We start from the raw sequence: 17947 nt of genomic DNA on the forward strand, positions 1-17947 counted from the left end.
AGACCATGGCACTAAGTGCCTCGTCCAGTCTTTTCTTGAACACCTCCAGGGATGGTGACTCCACCACCTCCCTGGGCAACCCATTCCAATGCTAATCACTCACTCTGCCAACAACTTCCTCCTGACATCCAGCCTGTACTTCCCCTGGCACAACTTGAGGCTGTTTCCCCTTGTTCTGTTGCTGGTTGTCTGGCAGAGGAGACCAACCCCCACCTGGCTACAACCTCCCTTCAGGTAGTTGCAGACAGCAATGAGGTCAGCCCTGAGCCTTCTCTTCTCCAGGCTGAACAATCCTAGCTCCCTCAGCCTCTCCTAGGGTTTGTGTTCCAGGCCTCTCACCAGCTTCGTTGCCCTTCTCTGGATGCATTCCAGTATCTCCACATCTCATTTGAATTGAGGAGCCCAGAACTGGACACAGTACTCAATGTTTCTGTGTAACAATGCTTTGAAGTTAATTCTTCCTATAAATTGTTGTCCTAACATCTGTATATGAGTTTTTAAATTGACTCTTAAGAAGTACTGTTTGTTGAAGCAGTCTATTCCCAGAAAATACAATAACCAAAAAAACCCCCATAACAATGTAAAGCTTATTCCATTAGTCCAAGTATGTATTTTTTTAAATTAATCTTTATGAGGCTGCTGATCTGTGTGACTACTGAATTCTCCAGATATTAGCTAACTTGTTAAATTGAACTTCAAAATTCTATGCTTTAATTCTCTGCCTTTCTGTGGTCAGTGTTGCAGCCAGAAGTATGAGGGTTGTTCTCAAATCCTATTTATTATCATTCTGTATAAGCTGTATTTTCTTGAAGTGGTGAAACTGTGTTTGAGCTTTTCCTTCTTAATCTTTTTTAGGTGTTTCAGATATCCAGACACTACAGCTGTGTTTGACAATCTGTTGTTTTCTTTATTCTTAATTATAAAATTGTGTTATGTGTATGTTGTAGTTGACCATAATGTTCTGTAACTATGAGGAAGGTCACTATGTGAACGGGATCCCCTGGACAGCCTCTTAGAGGACCTTTGAGAAGACTGACCTAACTGTGCTGAATTATAGCTCCAATAAAGGATGATGTGGACCTCTGTGTCCATTTAATTAGCTATAGAGATTGTCAGAATTTTGGGACTGGATGTGCCCGTTGAGGTTTTTCTAAAGCTTTCACAGGTAATCTTTTATTACTCACTGATGTGTACTGAAGTATTTTTGTTCTTTTTCTAAGGAAGCTTTATTATTTTAATTATTTGTACATGTAAACAAAATGGACAGGAAAAAAAATCTATTTGGAGATAAACATAGACAAAATATATTTGCCACATAGAATTACCACAAATTTGGAATTTTTCACTTACAACAGAATGTATTGTAGTAGCTTCAGTTTCTGGAGATTACAGGATTAAAAAACTGCAATAAAGTTTCTGTTAGAGTGTAATCAATTCACAAGGTTTGAAACACATTTTCTTCTTACAGATACATTGTTTTATCAAAAGACTAATTTGTAGTTGAAAATAAGAACAAAGGAATCTTTCTGTTTAGATCCCATCATTAATAAATACATTACTATTTTATGTTTTGCTAATAATGAAAAGTCCAGGTTAGTGTGTGTCTTGGTTCTAATTTAAATTCCCAGAGATTCAAATATATTTGATAGAACCAATAACAGTTTTTTAGATTGCCCTTCCCTCTTCCCCCTTCTTTCCCAAAAGAAAGGAATTAGATGTAGAGAGAGGAAAAGGTAAGCACACCCAAATTAATAATCTCACTCTGATTTGGAAGTTAAAAAGGAGAAAAGTTTTACAATAAATGAAAAAGGTATCTGAGGTAGGGAAGTTACAAAGGTATAGGGAAGGGAAAACAAATACAAAATGTGTAATTACAACCTGATTTTGATGGTGATGGCTTTGTCTGCCTCGTGGGTGATGATCATGTGGTAAAACAACGAGAACCAGGAGCGTGATGGTGATGCTGGTAAGCAGGGAGGCAGGGAGCGCAGAGAGAGAGAGAAACAAGAAGTCCCTCTGCTTTTATGGATCTTTAGGCAGGAAGGGTGGGTGGGCTAACCATCACCTGGCAGTGTTCAGAGCCACCCCTGGGGAGGTGTCAAGGCCACATAGGGTCAGGTTCAAGGTCACTCCCCCTGGAGGATTAACCCTGTAGAGACATAGAATGAATTAGGCCTATACTCTCCAAAGGTCCTGGACATCTAAATCCCCTTAGAAAAGCAGCATCTTTTATGTGTACTGATACATGCACTTATCAGTGACCATGGTAATCATTTTCTACATGTCATGGCCACACTGCTTCCTGTAAAACATTTCCAGCATACCTTCCTAGAACCAAAGCTTCCCTTGTCCACAGCAAATGCCCAAAGTACTATGTCCTTATGCAGGCACAAGAGTGGGCAGCAACTCTTTACTGTCACATGAAAGAAAGATAACATATTATGGTTGGAATCTATGATCTTAAAGTCTTTTCCAACCTAAGTGATTCTGTGATTCCATTGGAATTTAAATCCATTATGAAGTGTAGAAGACGGAGCCTCTAATTTCCCACTTCACAGACGTCTAATCTGCAAGTTAGGCTCTTTAGTTGGGAGTGTATGTGAGAAGGTGTCCCAGTTTGAGGCCACAAGCTTTAGACAGAAAGGGGAGTGGGCTAACCATCACTTGGTAGTGTTCAGACCCACCCCTGGGGAGGGGTCAAGACCACCTAGGATCAGGTTCAAGGTCACTCTCCCTGGAGGGTTATCCCTGTAAAGTGTGCAGTATGAATGTAAATACTGTAAGACACACAATACACCTGAATGGGAGAACACTAACAGCAGCAAATTCATAACTTACTGCTAGGCACATTTTCTCAGAAATAAAGAATTATTTGTTTCCACCATTCTACACAGCTAGTCAGAGTGTGGATTAGTTTCATTAGAGCAAGAAGACCAGTCTCACCCTTGCACCCCCAAAAAAGTCTTCTTTTTTTCCTTTCCTGAGCCTTGCATCAGCAGTGCTCCAAGGTGCTCCTTCCACTGACTTTTCTTTACATCTCACATCCCCTCAAAAGAGAAATGCAGCATCCTGTTCTGAGGAAGGTCCCACTTGTCCAATGCCCACTGTATCATGGAGCACTGATTAAGTTCAGTCAACATCAGTTTGTAGCAGTGGATCTTGTCAAGAGTGACACTAATAATACAAGCAGTGGACCACATCTTAGTAGCAGGCAGTGAACCTTCCCATGGAAGACTGTTGCCCAAGATATTGCAAGAAAAAAAAATCTAATTTTACCTCCTCAACATCACCTGTGTCAGAGTACCCTAAAATGCTGAGCTGAAGACAGGTTTTGATATTTCCTCATCCAGCTCATTCTTTGCAAAACATTTTCTGCCAGTCTCTGTCATCTGCAGAGCTATATTGCCTTTACACAAAAAGCAAAGGAAACTATGAATTAAATTCCTGTGGAAACGTCCCCGAGTGCTTGTTTCCTTGGGCGTAAAAAATTCATCAGTAGTACAAGTAGAACAGAAAATGTTCTAGCATTGCTATTCTTCTGAATTTTTTAATTCTAAAGTTCAGTCTCATAGCAACACGTTCTTTAAACGTAAACTTAGGACATAACTGTCAGAGTAATGTGTGGCATAAAGAAACCATATCGACTTTATACAAGTTTAAAAGATGCCATGTGTCATACCTAGCCCGTTACAACAGGCAAACAGATTCTTGTACAAGAGAAGGGGACAGGATTTGTCAAAAGATCTTGTCGTCAAGTCTGTGGCTTAAAAATTCAGAACACTTCAATTTGTGGACCATCTAGGCCCTTCCTGAGGTTTATATGTTAAACAAGAAATTGCAAAGGAAGTGATTTAATCTCATTCGGGGAGGGAGGGGGGGAGTTGGATTTTAATGGCTTCTGAGAAAATTTGTGAGAGACCTTCACTGGAAGTAAAAACTGAGGTATTAAACTAAAGGAGAGAGAAAAGATCTAAATTCTCAGAGGTCATTATTTAGACCTCTGCAGGCTTTTGTAGGAAGGCTCATGAGAATTGTTGCCATCAGGGAACTGAAAATGGCTTTGCCACCTTCATATATAACTTTTGAATAAAATTAAGTGGGAAGCGGTATGCTGCTTATTCAACACAGAATATTCGCATCTGGCATAAGGTAGTCCAAATGTTGCAATACTTACTCAGGGAATGCAGTTTGCTCAATATGAAAGGAAATATATATGGTATTGTATGAAATACAGTAACAGGCATTGAAGATTTTCTGCTTGTATTGAGAAAAAAAAAACAGGAATTTTTACTCTGTTTATCAGGCAGAAAAAGTTTGGGTAGTAGCAGCTTAAGTATCAATATGCTGAAAGCTGACACCTTGAAGCCATCCATGTTCAGCACTTTCAGACTGCAGCATCTTACAGTTAAGTTGGGGAAAACAAGCTTCTGCACCATTTGGGTGACTTTGGATATGACTGAATAAAGTACCAAGGAAGGAATGTAGTGCTGACAGCTGCCACCACACAACCATAATTAATGAATAAGCTTTCTGATAATTTTTCTCAAAATATCCTCAAGACTAAGAGTTGAAAAGAAGTTGGTTAATCACATTGGGCATCTAGATTTTATTTGTTAGAAAAGCAGTACATGGAACAGTTGGACACATCCAGATCCGCCTAGATTTTTTTTCTTAATTGATGCAGCATCCAATTTTACTGTCAGTCTCCTAAAGCTGCATGAAAAGAAGAATGAAAAGAGATTCGGGTTTGTGTTTTTTTTTCCTATTAGTACTTTAAGGCTTTGGTTTATTGTTTTATTTTTGCCTTACGATGTCTGCTGTGGATGGAATGCAAACTGCAAGTTTTACTGAGCCAAAGTAACGATGTAATCAAAATGGAGAAAAGGATCTTGCTTTTTAAAGAGTCCTAGGCTCCTAATCTTAAATATTTTTTTTTTTAATTTTCAGAGTGTCATTTACAACAGAGAAAATCTCCAGAAAGGCAATAGAAGTTCTGTAGGAAATCAGACAGAATGGGAAGTCTAACAGATTTATAGTAGTGCAAAATCTGCCATAATTTTCTTGTTTTGTTTGGTTTGGTTTTTTAAGTAAAACCATAGGGATTTTGTACCTAAGTGATTTACTTGTTTGCATTTTAAGGAAATTTGTATATGATTTTTTCAAGTCATTCTGGAACTGTTTAAGAAGTGAATTCAAAGATTTGTTTCTGGTGAAGTTAGAATTATTCAGTAGTCATTTTGAGAGCTATAAGAAACATTTAATGACAGTAATGAAATCTGATTACCTTTCTCATAAGTTTCCTTTTTGAAACCCTTTCTTTATTTTCCTTCATTACAAGTGAATGTTGTACCTTAAACACTGCTTAGAGATGAAATCTATTTGCGTAATCAGTAATTAAACTGAGTTTAAGAAACTCATCCAAGATACTTTAAATAGGTGGCCTGATTGTTCTGAGCACAGTACTTGTCCAGTTGCTCCATCCAGAACAGCAAACTTTTGAAAACTAGGACAATTACTTAATTGTATAAATTTAGTTTTAGGTTACTGATTTCAGTGTAACATTTTACAGCAATTCTATCTCACTAGGTGAATCCTTTTTGTACTGCAATATGTCACACACTTTGCCTCAGTTGCATAGAAACAGCATACATCAGATTCATAAAACTAGGATGGCCTGTTTGTGTTTTGATTCTGGGGTAAGAGGTAGGCATGTCCCATGCTGGGGACAAAGACACTGTGGCCTCTCAGCCCAGATGAAAGAATGTCACGTTCAGCAGTACCCATCTGAAGAGTCGAAGTTTGGCATACTGTAATGTGCATCTGGGTGACTATAGATAGAGGTGCAGTTAATTTAGCTGTATTAAATACCTCTGTTGTGTCATAATTGTGATTGCTCTTACCTATTTGATGAATAAAAAGCAAGATCTTTCTCAATTCTGCCCTACCCCATCTTGGAAATCTGTGCTATTATTGCATTAATAAACTTTGAGTGACCATGCACCCTCCAGAACTAAGTGAAAGGAAGGACATGTTTATATAACGCTACTAACGAATTTATGTAAACTTTATTTGAAGGCATTTCTGAAGAAGCCTGTGATTAAAGTTTAGCAAACTCATCTTCTGTCCAATGTGATATTAAGTTATTTTAAAACTGTATCTAGCAGTCAGAAACATTGTGTAACTCTCACTGTCTTCATCTTTTGATAACTCTTGGCAGACAAGTCTAAGCAGTTCCTGTAGCCTGAACAGAGAGAACTGTAATTTAGTGCTGATAAATCCCAGGATCAGGGAGGCTTTGATAGGAAACAAAATCTTTCTAAAGCTGTGTTCATGAATTGGAGATACTCTGAGTTGTAAAGAGTTTGTAGATGCCTTTCAGAACAGGACTGACTCCACCTCTGAGCAGCACTCTTTCCATGTCATCTACTCCACTTTCTGCTATATGATGCTGGGGAGGAGACCTGTTTTAATGATGAGCGGAGGTGTTCTGCACAAAATGAGTCTTTCGTTTACTCTCTGTTAACTCAGAGATTGTGTTACATATCACTGTAATTTGCCTTAGGTTTATGCTGAGCAACAAGAATTTTGGACACATTGGTATGCTATGGCTGTATTTATGCAAATACAGTGAAATATAGCAGCACTGTTCCAGCCATTCTTCTCACATTCTTTTGTAATGAGTATTTTCCCTAACAGAGTAATTGTGTATACATTCACATGAAGCTGAGAACTAGAATGGAAAACCAAATGCATATAATTATCTTATTTCAGTGCTGCATATCTCTTTGTCAAGATCTTTTAATTACACTATATCTACAGATGTTATATCAATATCTCAGCAGAAATATTTTATTCATTCTCTAGCTCATTAGGCATGTAAATTGACAGGACTCTTTGTCTTTTTGCCATGTACCAGAAGAACTACTAGGTTGTGTTAGAGACCAGTTGTATTGTCATTAGAGAGGACTCTTCACATGTAGACAGCAACTGCTTTGATCTAACTGCAAAAAGGCAGTCTTTGTGCTTGCAGCTTGTTTACTTCTTCAGGACTGTAATTTAACCTTCCAGTCCAAGTATGTATGTAAAGATCAGCACTATGCTTAGCAATTATTACTGCCAATTCTACATCATTTCAGTTTCCAAAATGTGAAAGAGACATGTCATACCAAAAGGAAGAACAATGCTCTCTTTCCTCTACATCTTCTGCTGGGAAAGAAGAAACATTTACTCAGCATGAAATTCACATCAGATAGGCCAACACAACTTTTTATCTGTTATTTAGGCGTTGCATCAAGTCTCTGGGAGATTCATAGAAGTTCCTGGCCCAGAACAAAGCTTACTATCAATGTAGACTTGGGGATGAGGTGTTAGAAGGAAAGCTTTTGGAGGTCACTTCCAACCCAGATCATTTTGTGATTCTGCAGGCCTCTGCAGAAATGAAATTAATTTCCACCCTCTTTGTTTGAAATGCTGGTTACAGTAAAGATGAATCATTATCAATATTTGCTTTAGTTTTAGGTGTAGAGACACTGATAGCTGTGCCTGGATGTTCTACTCTGTATATTTATCTGTGGCATGAAGCTGCATTTGCTAACTTACCTACAATTCTCACATCATTCTCTTAAAAGCCTTAGTAAATAATATGTGTGTTTTATTAAATGCAAAAATTAAAATTAAGACAGGCTGGTAACATGGCACTAATTTCTTGTACTAGTTTAGGAGCTGCTATAAATAGTTGTGCATTAAGGTGATTGTGGTTCAAGTGATTTGAGTAATAGTTATGCCAGTGGACTGTTTCTAAATTCATTTTCATAGTTAAATTATTTTAGTAGGATTAATACCTTTTGATAATGAAATAATTACCATGATCTTTAAAAGATCTCCATAAAAGCTGAGTCTACAGATCTTCCTTAAATAATAAATTTGATTCTCGTGAGCAAAATTTCTGAGAGGCTACTAATACCTAGAGCTGCCAGTTGAGATGTGTATTGCAAAAGGTTAGAGGGTCAGCTACTCCAGAAGGAACTGTGTAGATTAACCAAATTACATTTAAAAGAATGCTTACATAATTTCAAATCCATCCCAGCAATAAACCAAATAATATATAAGATGCTTAAAAAGAAAGGGGCATTGTGCATAATATCCATGTACAGCTTCAACACAGAGGTTATTCTGTGTGGCCCGCTTCAACCTGATTTAAACATTATGAATCAGTAGTACAGTAAAATAATCATTATTCTAGTTCTGTGAAGTGTCTGCAGGAATTAAAAGAAAACAGATGGTTATTTTCTCCTTTATCTGTTTTTCTGAGTTTTCTTTTTCCAATAAGCCTTTATGTCCTGACATAAATAAGATTAAAGATCTACTGAAACACAAATACTTCATTGAGACAAATTGATTAACTTGCCATATATCAAGAAATTTTATAGTTCATTTTTCTTAAGGTACTTCAGTTGTGTCCTCAAATTGTTAAATCATATTAACAATGTGTTTAACTGATAGTAGATAATGTTTGTTATTAACAGGATACTGTGGTAATTACAGCTCTGTAATTCTCAATGCAACTCTAACCAGACATTTAAAAACACTCATCAGTTTATTTGGTAGTTAACAGAGTGTGTAAAAACAATATTGTTCCTCAAACTGTCAGAGTAAATGTATACACATCTTGAATAAGTATACACATGGTGTATGTACATCATTCTGAGTAAGTAAAGGATTTTATTATTTCTTTGTAATAGTTTTATGTCTATGAAGTCAGATGCTGTCAGATCACCCTTGGTATTTTGTGAAGATAACTGCTTCTCTAGAGAAGAAGAATGCAGGCTGACTCCACCAAAGTGCCCATGTATGAGTATGATCTGTTTGCATCATAGAGTGCTGAATTAATCTGGCCATTTCAGTGCCAGTAGGGTCTCTTAGTTAGCTTCTGTCTGCAGCTGTGCTGTAATGATTATACACTGATAAACAGCCTCCCGTAGGCTTTGCACTCAAGTGTTAATTAAAGGCCATTTGGATTAGATATTAAAAAAAAAAGAACTTCATGTATAGTTTACCAGTGGTGAACAGTTTATCAAGTGGACAATGCATTCAAATTATTACTGTTCTCACTTAAAATTTGTGGCTTATTCTTGAAATATTGATTGCATCTTTAAGATGTGTCACAATAGTGTAACCTTGTATGATAGATTTTAAAATATCAAATCCATTTGATTTCTTTACCTTTTCTTGTAGGACATATTTTCATCTTTTGTATGTATTTTTGTTGTTGTTGTACCCTTTCTGGGTTTTGGTGTCAGTTTTAAACTGCAGGTGTTCAAATTTAGGTATGTTATTCTAGAGATGATCATATTAACAACTTATACAGAAAAAACTCCAGGAGAGCCTTTCAGACCAGTCTGTGTGAGAATCAAGACCAGAAATTCCTTTTGAGCTAGCACAAGCTACACCCTCCCAGATATTTTCTGTATGCATATTTAACCTGTGGTTGTGATGAAGTCCTGGTATTCAATACCTGAAGATTTTTTTAGCCTTACAAACCTCTGGCTGGTTTCTCATGTCCTGATGAATTTCATTGGCGAGGGCTCTGCTCCAATGATGATATGAGTGGCCTCATCAAGGGGACAGAATCAAGAACTGGCTGGATGGCAGAGCCCAGAGAGTGGTGGTGAATGGTGCCACATCCAGTTGGCAGCTGTCACTAGTGGTCCCCAGGGATCAGTGCTGGGCCCAGCCCTGTTCAATATCTTTATTGATGACCTGGATGAGGGGATTGAGTCCAGCATCAGTAAGTTTGCAGATGACACCAAGCTAGGAGCAGGTGTGGATCTGTTGGAAGGTAGGAGAGCCCTGCAGAGGGACCTGGACAGGCTGGATGGGTGGGCAGAGGCCAATGGGATGAGATTTAACAAGGCCAAGTGCAGGGTTCTACACTTTGGCCACAACAACCCCAAGCAGCACTACAGGCTGGGGACAGAGTGGCTGGAGAGCAGCCAGGAGGAAAGGAACCTGGGAGTACTGGTGGATAGTAGGCTGAAGATGAGCCAGCAGTGTGCCCAGGTGGCTAAGAGAGCCAGTGGCATCCTGGCCTGCATCAGGAACAGTGTGGCCAGTAGGACAAGGGAGGTTATTCTGCCCCTGTACTCAGCACTGGTCAGACCACACCTTGAGTACTGTGTCTAGTTCTGGGCCCCTCAATTCAAGAGAGATGTTGAGGTGCTGGAGCATGTCCAGAGAAGGGCAACAAAGCTGGTGAGGGGCCTGGAACACAAACCCTATGAGGAGAGGCTGAGGGAGCTGGGGTTGTTTAACCTGGAGAAGAGGAAGCTCAGGGGTGACCTCATTGCTGTCAAGAACTACCTGAAGGGAGGTTGCAGACAGGTGGGGGGTGGCCTCTTCTCCCAGGCAACCAGCAACAGAACAAGGGGACACAGTCTCAAGTTGTGCCGGGGTAAGTATAGGCTGGATGTTAGGAGGAAGTTCTTCACAGAGAGAGTGATTGGCATTGGAATGGGCTGCCCAGGGAGGTAGTGGAGTCACCGTCCCTGGAGGTGTTCAAGAAAAGACTGGCTGAGGCACTTAGTGCCATGGTCTAGTTGACTGGATAGGGCTGGGTGCTAGGTTGGACTGGATGATCTTGGAGGTCTCTTCCAACCTGGTTGATTCTATGATTCTATGACAGCATCACATGGGTTAAATTAAATGTGAAATTTCTTTGGTTCTGAACACTTGTCTTCTTGCTTACTAGTCATAAAGAGTAGTTTCCAGTGCAGCTGCTCCAGACAGTGTTTGTAAGCAGGACCCCGTGTCCATGCATATCCGTTGCTCAGGTTCTAGTTCCCAGTTATCCCAAATGTTTCCATCTGGAACCAAAAAAAAGTCTCCTTTCCTATCTCCTTTGTACTTGAACAGTATCTTCAAACTGACTTTTCCAGGCCACTATAGGAAAAGACATGTTTCAGGGTGCACAACAGCATCTCTTTTAACCTTGGAGAAGAGTAGAGAACTCAGTGCAGTTCTCAAAGATTTATTGGCTATGCACAAGCTTGTCAGAACCTTTGGTCCTTACTCTGAACTTCCAGCATCTGAACAAAAGGAAACAGTATGTGTCCAGCTCACATATTAGGGTTCATAACTAACAGACATCATTAGCATTCTGTGAGCATCTCATCCTCAGGTTACTTGCTCACTGGTTTAATCTCTGGTATCTTTCCTCTAAACTAATTCTGCATCCATTTTGACTTCTGGCTATCAGATCACCAGTGATTTGTGCAAAGACACTCACCAAGTCACAGAATCACAGAACTTCAGGGGTTGGAAGGGGCCTCCAGAGATCATTTAGTCCAACCTCCCTGCCAAGGCAGGATCCTCTAGGGTAGCCTGCGCAGGAACACGTCCAGGTGGATGGCGTCTTGGTCAAAGGTTATATATGCTCTTTATTTAGTGTTACCACTCTTCTGGTCACACACATTGATTTCACTCTGATTTTCCTTTTACTGGTAGCATATATATAGACTCTTCTCTTTTTGTATCTTGTTTTAACATCCTTCTTCTATCAAAACTGTAAAATACTGGAGGTAACCATCTGGTGATACAGTCAGGACTAGCAGTTCCCAAGTGACTTTGGAAAATGGAAACTTTTGAAGGCTTTTAACTTTTGTTCATTTTCTAGGAATAATAGTTTTGCTTGCAAGGTTTTTCTGTTATTATTTGGCAATCTACTCCAGTTATTATCACAGTATCACAGTATCATCAGGGTTGGAAGAGACCTCACAGATCATCAAGTCCAACCCTTTACCACAGAGCTCAAGGCTAGACCATGGCACCAAGTGCCACGTCCAACCTTGCCTTGAAGTGCCCCAGGGACGGCGACTCCACCACCTCCCCGGGCAGCCCATTCCAGTGTCCAATGACTCAGTGAAGAACTTTCTCCTCACCTCCAGCCTAAATTTCCCCTGGTGCAGCCTGAGGCTGTGTCCTCTCGTTCTGGCGCTGGCCACCTGAGAGAAGAGAGCAACCTCCTCCTGGCCACAACTACCCCTCAGGTAGTTGTAGACAGCAATAAGGTCACCCCTGAGCCTCCTCTTCTAATGTCTAAGTGGCCTTCCTCAATTTTCTGTGTAGTATAGTTCAGTAAGAACAACATTCTGGTTTATGCTTGTAATGCTCTCAAATGCCAAAGCTGTGGCTCAAGTTAGAGCAGAGAGGCACTACTTAGTTACAAATGAAACATAATGCTTTTGCTTCTTGCGTAAGGAAGTTTCTCTGATTTTAGTTTTCAGTAGTACTAAATGATGCGGTGTCTCTAGATAGCTCTTTTGAGAAGGGGCACAAAGCTGTTGAAAAAAAAACCAACTCTTCCTCTGATGCACTAGGAAAAAACCCTCTTAACCTAGAGTCTAATTTGAACATTAGAGTAATTTTGATTTCCTTTCTAATTGCAACTGGCTCTCACATTCTCCTCAATGTGTATCTTACCATGATTACAAACCAATCTCAGAATAATCATTACTTTTGGGTCCTCAGCCATTTTTGCTCTAGCTCTGTCATCTGGTTTATTGGCTCATGCAAGATGTTTAAGTTGCAGCCAATAACATGGGCAGTTCCTCTATACACTTAGTATTTCCTTTCTGATCAGTGTTTATCAAAACAAATCAGCAAGAGCTTACTTCTCCCACATCTTTTGGGTTTGTGCTAGGTTTTAATTATGACTTCATCCTTACATAGAGTTACAGAAATGTTTATGTTGGAAAAGAGCTTTAAGGTCATTGAGTCCAACCATTAGTTTAAATCCACCAAGTCTGCATGGCTAGGTTGGAGTAGTTCTCATTGCAGGATTAGATGTTGCAGGACTATCAAAAACATAGTTACAGAGACACAGCTAAGCAAGTACAAATATGACCTGAGCATGTACAACTAATGAAAGCTTCAGGAAATCACTGCAAGGTCACTTAGAATTAATGCTCTTAAGCTGCGATCATAAGCAAGGATTTGGAGTCTAACATAAGGGGCATCAGAGAAGAGTTTTGACACTTGTGAAGTGTCTAACACTCTCCTCTGTCTTGATTATTTCCTGGTAGGTCTGTTGAATATTGGACTATTTTGTATTCTGATATATGTGAAAAGAGAGTATGGGTAGAGGAAAAACATTTTTTTTTTCTTTAAGAAAAAAAATTGTTTTCAGATTATAGGAACAATTGGAGTCATCTCACAAGAGCAAAGCAGGAATCTGGCAATAGATCCAGGTTGTCACACTTATGGCATGTATACTCTTTAGGAAGTACGTCTGAGTCCCTCTGGAAATGTATCAGTGCAAAGAAGCTCAAAGTATGTGCGCTGGCAAAAACACATGTGGTTGTCAAAGACATTAGACTGACTAGCCTAAGATTTAGACTCTGCATTACAATAATAATAATAAAGTTGTTTCAAACTGTGTCTCATTATTCTTGCTGAAACATTCCCATCACAAATTACGTTTCAAAAGGAAAAACAATCCACAGGTTATTTTTAATTATTTTTGTTTTGACTTCCTTGGAAAGGTAACCAGGCATTTTGGTAATAAAGTTGCAAGTAAACTGTTACAATTCATTTTTTAAAAAGAAATATGATCGTAGTACAGTTTTACTCAGTATTTTTTATTTTCTTTCTTCTTTCTTTTTACTGTCTCTCATGCATTTTGTTCTCCTTTCCCACAGAGTGCTTGTCATATAAATGAGTTTCATCATCTCTTCTAAAATAAGCTGTATTAAAAATTCAGAATATACACCACTGTGTACCAATTTCTTACGCATTATTTAAAGTCACCTTTCTGCTGGTTGGTTTATCCAAAATAGTTATCAGCTGAGCTGTGAAAAGATGTTTTCCTTTTCTCTTTGCAGACTGCAAATGATAACCTGCATACAGATGATGAGCATGAACTCAGAGGAGATAAAGAGAGCTACCTCTGTGCAGTGTGCCTGGATCTTTATTTCAATCCTTACATGTGCTATCCATGCCATCACATCTTTTGTGAACCTTGCCTAAGGATGCTCGCCAAAGACAATCCAGCCAGCACTCCATGTCCACTGTGTCGCACTACAATTGCTAGAGTCTTTTTCCAAACAGGTATAAAAATGATTTTTTTCACCAGAAAAATGTACATTCCTTCCTGTATGTATGGCCTGAATAGATATTTAGCTGGGAAAGAGAGAAAAAGAGGAAGAGCGTGAGAAAGAGAGTAAGGAAGATAAAGAGAGGAGAAGAAAAGAAAGGAAAGAGAAGAAGAAAAAAAATACAGTGGCTGCAGGCTTGTTTTAGTGGCAAGAATGCAGGTTTGGAAAGTTGTTGATATTTTGCATTTCTTTCTTTTCCTCTCCCTGAATAACCAAAATCTCCAGACATAATATCGGCTTCCCCTAAACTTCTTTTTAAATTCCCCCTCCTGGTCTTTTGCACCCCGGTCTCTAGTGTTTCTGACTTTCAGCAATTGGAAAACATGGTGGGTAAGCAGTGTTTGATGTCAAGTGGTTACTGAGATAGAAGAGGATGAGTAGTGCTGTAGATATGATACCTGGAAAAGCATGAGTCAGTCTCTTATGCCTGGATCTTAAACAGATAAATTCAAGCACCATAAATAAAATTACACTGTGGCATCTGTAGACAGCTCTTAAAACTGTTCACACATAGGCCACAAAGTAAACAAAGTGACTCAGCTGTGCAGGAGTCTTTGCTTGTTTTTGCATCCTCCAGAGATCTTGCAACACTCCTCTTTAAACTGTGAGAGTGCTGTCACAACAATAGGTTATGGTTGTGGATTAAAATATGATTTCATGTTGATAAGCAGAGCTGCCCGGCTTCTATTTCCAGCACAAACTTTTCCTCTACACAGGCACAACTTTGTCTAATTTGATGGCAGACCAGTTTGAGGAACTGGCTAGGCAGAATAAGAAGTCATTTGGGTGTGAAGGATGTATTTCTCAAGCTAATGGCCCCAGGATGGTTCACTGGGGAGCTGCTGGTGGCAAGGGATGGGTATTGACCATGTCAGCATTGCGACAGGGGAAATGGATGGAAAGCTACAGCCTAAGCACTGTTGGCTCCCTGTGAAGCCGGTGTACAGAAGTTTCAAGCTGTTCTCATTTAATTTGCTTAATGTTTTTTGCTCCTTTGGTTTTAATGTCCAGAGGAAGTGCATTTTACCAATGGAGAATATTTTTTGTTTGATTTAGGACTATTTTTAAAGCTATTTTAGAGATTAAAAATAAGAGATAAAATCTATTTACAAAAATTTTCAACATGTTTAAAATACTGTCATTTAAGTGAAATATTATCAGAATTATTGGTAGCCTTTGAGTACTTAATATACAACATGTAAAAATGCCTGATGGGAGGGAATCACAGAATCACAGAATGATAGAGGTTTAAAGAGACCTCCGGAGAGCATCTAGTCAAACTCCTCTGCTAGAGCAGGTTGCACAGGAAGGTGTCCAGGCAGGTTTTGAATGACTCCAGAGATGGAGACTTCACCTTCTGTCTGAGCAGCCTGTTCCAGTGCTCTGCCACCTTCAGAGTAAAGAAGTTCCTTGTCATGTTTAGATGGAAATTCTTATGTTCAAATTTGTGCCCATTACTTATTGTCCTGGCACTGGGCACCAATGTAAAAAGACTCCTGGGAGTGAAGGAGGGAGCTCGTCCCCCGTTCCTGGTTTCCATGGACGGGACAAGAGGCAGTGGACACAAATTGAAACGCATGAAATGCCATCCGAAGACAAGAAAACACTGGCTTCTTGCAAGGTTGGTCAAACAGGCTTCAAGAAAGGCAGTGGAGTCTCCAGATCAGATGTGCTCCTGGCCAATGTGCTGTAGTTGACCCTGTTTGAATGGAGTGCATTGGACAGGTTGACCTCAACAAGCCTTTCAACCTAACCTATTCTGTGAAAATGCTAAAAAGGTATGTAGTTTTTTGAGGAAAACAAATTGTTTGCCAAAGCGTAAGTACAGTGTCTTAAATGTGTAAATAGAGTGTCTACTGTACATAGCCACAGCAGTATACAAGATACATCTAATGTAACTAACTTTAGATGAGAGAATTCCATATAGTCTTCTAGCAGCTGCCTGTCGCTCTTTGGTGCATATCAATATATGCTTAACTTTGGAATACATGTGAAAATAGATAACACTAAATTTCAACTGGGAAAAAATAAGGCTCTGGGGAGACCTTGTAGTGGCAAGTGAAGGAGCATACAGGAAGGCTGGAGAGTGGACTGTAAGGTCACATAGCAATAGAAAGTGGGCCATTTAAGAGGAAGTTCTTAACAATGAGGTGTGATGGTTTGGGCTCTTACCTGCCCCCCCCCACACTTTTGAATTTGCCCCAGCTAACTGAGACGGCTTCTGGGAATATAAATGAAGCTATTTATTTTACAGCAGCAAATATACAAGCAGCTATTCCCAATATATACAGTTATATACAGAAATATACAAAGGATAAACAATACAAAAGCACAACTCCCCTCCCAGAAACCTGAGTCCCCAGGAGGGGCTCTCAAACCACCCCAACACCTCCCCTGGCCCCTCTCAACCTTACCCCAGTTCTCAGGAAGAAGAGAGGTGCAGCCAAGAGGTTAGGGAGCACGGTTAGTGGGAGCAGGGTTAATGAGATGTGACTAGGTCTGAAGGCAAAGGCTTCAAATTCAAAAATGGAGAATGTTTACTTCTTCTTCCCAGAACTCTCAGCGTGACTGTGAGCGAAGAGACACAATTGTTTTCATTTCACTGCCCATTATCTAGTTCTTTTACCAAAACATTCTAGCTTGCTTCAAACTAGCACATGAGGGTAGTGAAATACAGGAGGAAGGTTGCCCAGAGATGTGGTGGAGGCCCCATCTCTGGAGATATTTCAAGTCAAACTCGATGGGACACTGAACAACCTGATCTAATTGGAGATGTCCCTTCTCACTGCATTGGACAAGATGACTCTCAAGAGTCCTTTTCAACTTAATGCAATCTATGATTCTACTTAGTTTAACTATATGTATATTAAGAACAATACTTTGTCATTTCCCAGTACATAACATATTACACAGCTTTTAAATCAGCCAAGAAGTATTGATGATGATATGGTAGACTTAGAGAAATTAGTAAAATCAACACGATAAAGAAGATGGGTGGTGCCAAACCACCGTAAGTGGTATTAGCTATTCTCTTACTCCAGAAATCTTTTAAGTCTTTTGAAAACTATGCTAAGATCATTGCTGATACATGTTTGTGCAGGTAGAAAAGTAAGTTATTAGCTTCTTTACATATTTCTCTCATACTACAGCTGAGATATCTGATTTCCTTCACTGGCAGTTTCTCTGGTTTTCCTTTTGGATCACTACATTTTGTTCTGCAAGGAAGAAAACATTTAAGGATATATTCAGAAATTAACATTTTAGCTTGTACAGTGTTTTAAAGTGAACATAGCTGCAACAGAGGGATGCATATAACATGTCAAAAAAAAAAAAAAAAAAAAAAAAAGAAACCTAATGGGTCAGTTATCCACCAAGTAAAGTAAAAAAAAAAAAAAATCCAGACACAAAGCTGGATGTGACCCATAAGGATACTTTCATTGGCCAGTTGGCTTGATCAAGCGACCCTTTTCCATTAATTCACTTGTAGCAAGTTCCAGTCTAACTGGCTTACTCTAATGGATTTTGTTGTGCATTTCTGTTTTCTTAAAGGCTTTTTTAGAAGCCTGTCTCCCATCAGGATAAACAGACATTTGGTCAGATAATAGGGTGCACAGAGACACAGGGAGAAGAGAGATTGAGTTCTACACTTCCGTTCTTATGAAGTTCCACTTATGTTAAGTCATTCCAAGGAGGGAGAGATCGGGCACTCATGTACAATAAATCCAGTGCTTTAAAGGAACCCAAATGCATTGGAGTGGTCACGCATGGGAGGTGTAGGTTCATGGCAGGGAAAGAGT

General features: G+C 39.4%; 1 protein-coding gene across 2 annotated transcripts in view; it reads left to right on the forward strand.

Annotated features, from left to right (window-relative positions):
* Positions 1–17947, forward strand: part of RNF180 (ring finger protein 180) — a 127630-nt gene that overhangs the window by 55778 nt on the left and 53905 nt on the right. For both annotated transcript variants that reach the window (XM_064139963.1, XM_064139964.1), the window contains exon 3: positions 13878–14103. In XM_064139963.1, the coding sequence (XP_063996033.1) occupies positions 13878–14103 (226 nt within the window). The remainder of the gene's footprint in view (positions 1–13877; positions 14104–17947) is intronic.

This window comes from Pogoniulus pusillus, chromosome Z, assembly GCF_015220805.1.
Source record: "Pogoniulus pusillus isolate bPogPus1 chromosome Z, bPogPus1.pri, whole genome shotgun sequence".
Lineage (NCBI taxonomy): Eukaryota > Metazoa > Chordata > Aves > Piciformes > Lybiidae > Pogoniulus > Pogoniulus pusillus.